The following is a 7,522-nucleotide window of genomic DNA, read 5'->3' on the forward strand; positions in this document are numbered from 1 at the left end:
GTCGTTAATTTTTAAATTAGACCCATAACACAAGACAAACTTACAAGATATTTATGTGGATGTACTTTTTGAGGAATAGGAAAAGTGATAGCAAAGGTTTTCTTTTACTTAGAATGCTTAGCTTAGTTGGTCTTTGGATGGTCCATCTAGAACTAACAACTAGCACCATTGGATTCTCTAACACTCACTGACTCATATAAAAAAAATATGTGCATAATTATTTTTATCATTTGGTACATTTTGCACTGGGAAAAGACGAGCAGTTATTAACAGGTGAGATACAAGCGCAGCAGTTCAAATGTGTGATAAAGAGGACAACTAACTTAGGCATCCGTGAGGGAAAGTACGTGTACAGCAAAAAGAAAAAAAACTATCTGCCAGGCTGGGTCCGATGACTTCCAAAATGCTATATGCAACTCGTGAAGTCCTGGTACGGTTGGTGTGCGTGGCTCTGTCGCATACTGATCCTACTACTGTATATTTGGTAGCCGAACATATTAATGACGCCGAAATAAATACACACTGCATAACTTATGTTAACTATATACCAAAGTAAATGCATGTCCCAATATCTATCATCCGTGGTCTCAAAATGTTTCACACAGAGTGTGGACAGATTACCTCTTTGAGACTATACAGTACATGGACCAGGACAGGTACACTAGGCGTCAGTGAGGCAGGGTACATACAGTAGATGGAGACAGGTGGAGCGGTTCACACTAGGCGTTATCTCCCGCGACACGCCCAGCGGACGTCACCTGTAGTGTACCATCGTCAATAGTTTATTATCAATTGATGCAGGAAGGTTAAGGTTAGGTTAGGTAACTGTTACCACCACTGTCTCACAGACTGTGTCACTAAGGCCACAAGGGGGTTGCCTCCTCACCAACACATACTGTACACTGTGTTTTGTACCTTAAGTATAGTAGAACAGAGAAGTAATGTTCCAAAGCTGCGATTTTTTTTAGAACACACAGTACATTTTAGGTCGCATATCCAGCAGTGACAAGAAATGAAAACCGGAGTAACCAATTACCTGTAATAACTGTTAGTGATAATAACGACTGGGTGTTAAATGGAACATCAAGTCTGGCCATCACCTTTGCGACTCTTCTCTCTCGCTACTGAGAAGGTCTCCCTAATGATGTTCATGCCACACACTGATCAGTAAGTCGGTGAAGACAAACTGATTCTCAGGAGATGTGTTTTAATAATTTGTACTTAAAAACACCTCAAATAGGCACTCAGAGGCGAGGTCCTTCCCACATCTTCACTTGTTTCTGTTTTATTAATGAGTCTGGTCATTTTATAATAAATTTGCATTTATATGTAAAAAAATAAACCACAATAATATTTCAAGAAACATCACGGAAATTTATCATTCGTAATCATACTTCAACTTCGAATGAGAGGTTGAAAGTTTTATAATTAATTTGTGTGTCAGTATCAATCATTTAATGAAACAGGTCATGATGGGGCAACACTAAGACCCCTTTTCCATTCCTGCAAACCATTTTCAGCAAGTGAAGGACAGGCGCAGTTGAGAGCATCAAGAAATTTACCATCAATCGTTTTCTCTTGACAGCTGCAGCAGAGGTGTACTACCAGAGTGTTCCTCATGATTATAATACCAATCTTTTACAATGATTTTCAAAACAAACGAATCTGTAACAGAGAAACTGAATTGAATGTGAGGTTGACTAATTGTGACGCAAATCTCTTGTTAAAAATAGGATATTATCAGCTAATGAGGTAAGTGGAGGCAACAAGAGGAGGGTATATAAGTTGAGGAGACGCTGCCTACCGTCACCAGTGTGATTTAGACCGCAGACATGACCAGAGTCCTCTTCCACGTCCTGCTGGGGGTCGTCAGCCTCACCCTCCTACACACAGGTACTGACTCAGGTCGCCAGGTTCACCCTCCTAGAGAGATTCACTCATTCGTCCCAGTCTTAACTTTCCCTTGTATTATACAGATCCCAGAAGAGTTAACTAAATTTCTCAACGATATCATTTATGTTTAATGAATTTTCCAACGTCTTTTTCTGCTATTTTTTCCTTTTCGTCTCATAATGCACTAGAATGACTAGATAAACTTTGACCTAAAGTGCGTCTGGCACAACACCGGGAAGATTAAGTAAGTTACGTTACACTTGTGTACTCTCGCAGACGTAACACAAAATCATATTATTTGTCTTGTAGGAGTGGCGGCAGGTGAGCAGTGTGTCGTCATTACCGAAGACCACGAGTGGCAAGGCAACTATATCGCCAACTTCTCTTCCCAGACTGCAGTGCCTTTCAGGGGTCTCAGCATCATATTCACCTTTGATAATCCCGTTGACGCCATGTCCGTAAGTGAACAAACACCTCAGCACTTTGTTCGCTGTGAACATCTGAACACATTATGACTATTGAACGTTCACCTACAGTGATGATGAGAGGTATTTGTGGTTACAAGAAGTGTTATTTAATATAATGTGCTATCCTTTATGTTTTCAACACCTGATACATTCTCTCATGCAGTACTTCGAGGGCGCCACTGAGAAGTTAGACGACACCCACGTCAGGCTGTACAACGACGACAAGTTCCAAGAGACGGGGTCCTTCGTCAACTTCGGGTTCTCGGTGGCCTACTCCGGCAGCGAGAAGCCTCTGGTCATTGGCGTCGACCTCAACGGCCAAGAAGCTTGTGGTGAGTGAAGTTTTCTCTTTTCTATCTTGTCTCATGGTGGTGTCTGTCCTTATTTTATTGAAGAAAACAAATAGGTATTCTAACTCATTTTTCTCAACTCTCGCCTTCGTCATTTACAGACGGGACACTAGTCTGGACCACAGAGTCTCCCTACGTCCAGCCCTGTGGAGCCTCGGGCCTGGGGGACAAGTATGACTATGGTCAGGTCAGTGTCTTCACAGTTTGGCGCTGTAACGAGTAACATTATGGAATTAACTTTTGAGAAGTTATCTTAACCATCCAATCGCAGTAACTTAGTCCCATAAGTACTATGATTTAATCTACTGAATTAAATGCAGTCATTAAGAGTATTGATTTTATTCCTAAATTAGTATAAAATCTTTCTCACTACTATTGATAAAATCATAATTCAGAGGAAATCTTACTTGAATACAAAATCTGTAGGCACACACACACACACACACACACACACACACACACACACACACACACACACACACACACACACACACACACGCACACACACACACACACACACACACGCACAAAAGGACCATTCACACCTACAGATTTGTACATGTCCTTATTTAGCTACTCTCTATTGGCAGACTTGGAGAATGTGTTGATTACAAATTCCTTCACCTCTTACAGGCACTGTGCATGTCCTTCCTGTTCTACGAGGCTCAGAGGTCAGGACATCTCCCGGAAGACCAGCGTGTTGAACCCTGGAGGTGGGACTCTGCTATGGACGACGGTGCTGATGTGGGTCATAACCTTACTGGCGGCTACTACGACGGTGAGAGAGAGAGAGAGAGAGGCCGTCATTAAGTGATAAACAATATACCTAAATACATCCAGCAGATGTACCAACACTTGACCTTCCAGCCTGACTCAGGATCATATCTCCCCAACAGCTGGTGACCACGTCAAGTTCGGCTTCCCGATGGCCTACACAGCCACCGTCCTGGCCTGGGGACTCATAGACTTTGCTGAAGGATACGAGGCAGCTGGTGAGTAAATCTTACGTTAAGTTTGGCTTTTAGGTGTTATGGTACACCCGGTTTAAAATAATATATATGCATACAGCAAATTGTATTTAGATATCAATAAGAAATGAAAACTTCAAACACATGTAGTTCAATTGATCTTACTGAGGTTGGTGGTCACACAGGTCAGACGGACTACGGTCGTGCGGCCGTCAAGTGGGCCACTGACTACTTCCTCAAGGCCCACACCGCTGAGTACCAACTGTACGGCCAGGTGCGTCTACCGTCCTCTCACTGGTGTTTACCTTGTCTGGTTCACACTGTCTCAACTAACACTTATAACAAACTGGCCTTTTATCAGCTCAGTGCATTGTTTTGCAATATGTATTGTGCAATATATATTAGCATGTAGAATTTGTTATATTCTAATTTAATAGTTTAATGGTTTCATTAATTATATATATATTTGGTGGCTATCAGGTTGGTAAAGGAGGTATTGACCACTCTTTCTGGGGTCGCCCTGAGGACATGTACAAGGAGAGACCTTCCTACAAGATTGACAAGGAGGCGCCAGGTTCGTATTGTTAATACCTGTATGATCCATCAGGCTGAAGAAACACTGTTATTGCTTGGAATTAATAATGTCAATTTTAATTTCAAGAAATATTTCAGGTTAGAGCTTTTTGGTAGATTTCAGTGTCTGACCAGCATTATGTTCCTCCTGCAGGAACTGAGTTGGCTTGTGAAACCGCCGCCGCCCTCGCTGCTGCCTCCATCATCTTCAAGGTACTTTACTTTGTAGGCAAAGCGTCTCAGTCTACCTCCAACTTCATCTGTTTTACACAAAGCTATTTCCTCCTACATTCCTTTGTTAATAAGCTCTGACACGTAAGCCAGATGATTATACTCAGACTGACTAACCAAATATAACTCCAATATTTGTGAGCTAGCAATAAAACTCTTGCTATTAAAATTCGACCACTGCAAGTTTTATTGCGACGATTCAGAGTCAGTGACGATGTCACAAACTCTGCTAAATTGTCTCTCAGTGACATGTTCAACAAAAATACGAGACTGTCAATACCTTACAGAAGGATGACCCCGACTACTCGGCTGAGATGTTGGAGGTGGCCAAGGAGCTCTATGCCTTCGGCGACGAGTACCGTCTGGAGTACCACAAGTCCATCACTGACGCTGCTGACTTCTACAGGTAAAGTGTACCACTTTGTCACACAAGATCAATTGACATACTGTTGCAAGATATAATAACCTGGTGGTGTACCTCAGGTTAGTGACACATAATAACCTGGTGGTGTATCACCTACAGGTCGTGGAGCGGGTACGGAGACGAGCTGCTGTGGGGCGCACTGTGGCTGTACCGCGCCACAGGAGACGACACCTACCTCACCAAGGCTCAGGAGGCCTGGGATGAGTTTAACCTGGCAGAAGACGCGCTGCAGTTCTCCTGGGACGACAAGAAGGCTGGCGCCTATGTAAGTAGATATTAGTAAATATTTCAACACCATTTAATGCCATCTCTTAATGTCAGAGCTTGAAGTAATGCAGTCATAGAAGAAAACATAAATGAAACTTTCCAAAAGTTAACATTATGAGTTATGGAAGTCTTCTTGATAAAAGCCACGATAAGAAAGCTTTAACACCAGTAGACACTCCTTATCAATGGGACAAACTTCGAATTAAGATCATTAGTATCCTGATAGTCTTAGTGGAAAATTTCAGTCCTGAATCTCACGGAGCCTTTGCAGTGTCATATACTGCTGGACTACATGGAATTTACACAACGCTAAAGTCTTCCTATGCAATGTTAAGTGTTAAGTATTGGTGGTAATATGCTTAAGCAATCTTAGGTCTTACTCTTGCGTTTCTCTTCAACTCTTAGTCGATCATGTAGAGTCTCTAAGTTGTGTGTAACACACGTTCGATCTGACCTTCCACAGGCGCTGGGCTCGATGGTAGACCCAGACAACACTATGTACGCTGATGCCCTGAAGGCCTTCCTGGAGTACCTGAAGAACGACGCCACCTACACCCCCGGAGGTCTTATCTTCCTGGACCCGTGGGGCTCCAACCGTCACGCCGGCAACGTCGCTTTCCTCTCTCTTTGGGTCAGTCCCTAATAACACTTTACACTTCGGGAGTGTGAGAAATTTTTTTTTGCTTACCAACATTAATAATCAAACCTAATAAACTATATAATTACTTTATTAACAAACAAAAATTACATAATCATATGTCTGATCCTTAGGCGGCCAAGTACGGAGACCCAGCAGACGCGGACGCCAACAGGGAGTGGGCTGAGGGCCAGATTGGTTACATCCTGGGTGACTTCGGTCACTCCTTCGTCGTGGGCTTTGGTGTAGACCCTCCCTCACACCCCCACCACCGCTCCAGGTACACACTCTACCTCTCTATTACCATCACCCACATGATATACGTACACTCAGCTATAAACATTTGTTGTACAATTTATAATACATACTAATAGGTGTTGTCTTATTGACTTTGTTATTATTCTCCAGCTCGTGTCCGATCCCCCCGGACACTTGCTTCCTTAACAGCTGGGGTCAGAACCAGCCAGGACCCAACCCTCACACCCTCTACGGCGCCCTCGTCGGTGGTCCTGATGACGTGAGTCTTATTAAGACAGTAAATGAGCGACTGTGTATTAGGGAGCTTTTTAGTTAACTTTATGAAGCAGCGTCAACACTGCCATTACCTCAGAAATAAATAATTGCTTCGTAAAGGCAACAGGCTGTGGTGTTTGACTAACATTTCGTGTGAGAAATTGCATGTGTTGTATCTTTTGATATCCTTCACACCACTCAGCCTTCATTAGTCAGGTCAGGTGAGAGGCATCCCACTCTGTTTATTAACCCAAACAAGTGTTGAATATCTAGGGAGAGGTGTCATTATAAAAGGCTTTCTTTCACCCATATTTCTTGCAATTATGTCAGATGTAAATTGTTGCCAGTTAGGTAAAAACATCATTTTCGACTCCTCTGCACGGCCATTTAACGGAGGTGGAGGTTTCATGCATTCTCTTGTCCCCTGATCAGCTCATTTCAATTTGCATAAACTCTATTGTGTGATACTCTCTCTACAGTCTGATGGCTATCAAGACATCCGCTCAGACTACCAGCACAACGAGGTGGCCTGTGACTACAACGCCGCCTACACTGGGTGTCTGGCTGCCCTGATTGAAACCAGCTAGAGGACGTTCCTATTGACTTTCATGTGATGGCCTCTTCTTTCACAATGTCTCTCTCTCTCTTTCTCTTACCAAAGAAAACTGATTTTACAAAAGTAACTGATCCAAATAAAAAATAAATCCTTTCACTTATGTCGCCTAGTTTGTCGACAGTTCCAATGATATTAAATAAATAAAAAAAATGAATGCTGTATTCTCACTTAGCCCTCAGATGAATTTGACTTTCTACTTCTCTCTCTCACGAGCCACTCATATTAACCCTTTAGCGGGCAGGGGCTCCCCTCAGTTGAATAAAATCGACTGGCGTTACCCATAGACAACAAACTAAATTGGAAACCACACGTCAGTGAAGTTGTCAAATCCTCCAGTTTCCGTCTCCACCTCCTCCGCCGACTCAAGTCCCTCGGAGTTCCTGCACCCGAGCTCCTTAGTGTTTACTTAACATTTATACTTCCCAAGCTCACCTATGCCTCCCCTACCTGGTCTTCCTCTCTAAATGCCACACAACGTAAACACCTAGAAAAATGCAAAAGAGGGCATGCAAGATTATTCTCTCCTCTTCCTACTCCACATATCAAGAAGCGCTCAACACACTGACCCTCTCGGCTCTCACTG

General features: G+C 43.0%; 1 protein-coding gene across 1 annotated transcript; it reads left to right on the plus strand.

Moving 5' to 3' along the window:
• The first annotated feature begins 1,780 nt into the window (after positions 1–1,780).
• On the plus strand, positions 1,781–7,093 carry LOC121870047 (endoglucanase A-like). The gene is made up of 15 exons (XM_042371787.1): positions 1,781–1,893; positions 2,203–2,351; positions 2,524–2,692; positions 2,812–2,897; positions 3,344–3,488; positions 3,607–3,702; positions 3,864–3,952; positions 4,159–4,252; positions 4,406–4,464; positions 4,770–4,888; positions 5,006–5,171; positions 5,637–5,804; positions 5,945–6,090; positions 6,219–6,327; positions 6,803–7,093. Exons 1-15 carry the CDS (start codon positions 1,833–1,835, stop codon positions 6,908–6,910), a joined length of 1,764 nt encoding a protein of 587 aa, XP_042227721.1. The 5' UTR covers positions 1,781–1,832; the 3' UTR covers positions 6,911–7,093.
• The last annotated feature ends 429 nt before the right edge of the window (positions 7,094–7,522 follow it).

This window comes from Homarus americanus, unplaced genomic scaffold (assembly GCF_018991925.1).
Source record: "Homarus americanus isolate GMGI-L3 unplaced genomic scaffold, GMGI_Hamer_2.0 scaffold19691, whole genome shotgun sequence".
In the NCBI taxonomy this organism is placed as follows: Eukaryota; Metazoa; Arthropoda; class Malacostraca; order Decapoda; family Nephropidae; genus Homarus; species Homarus americanus.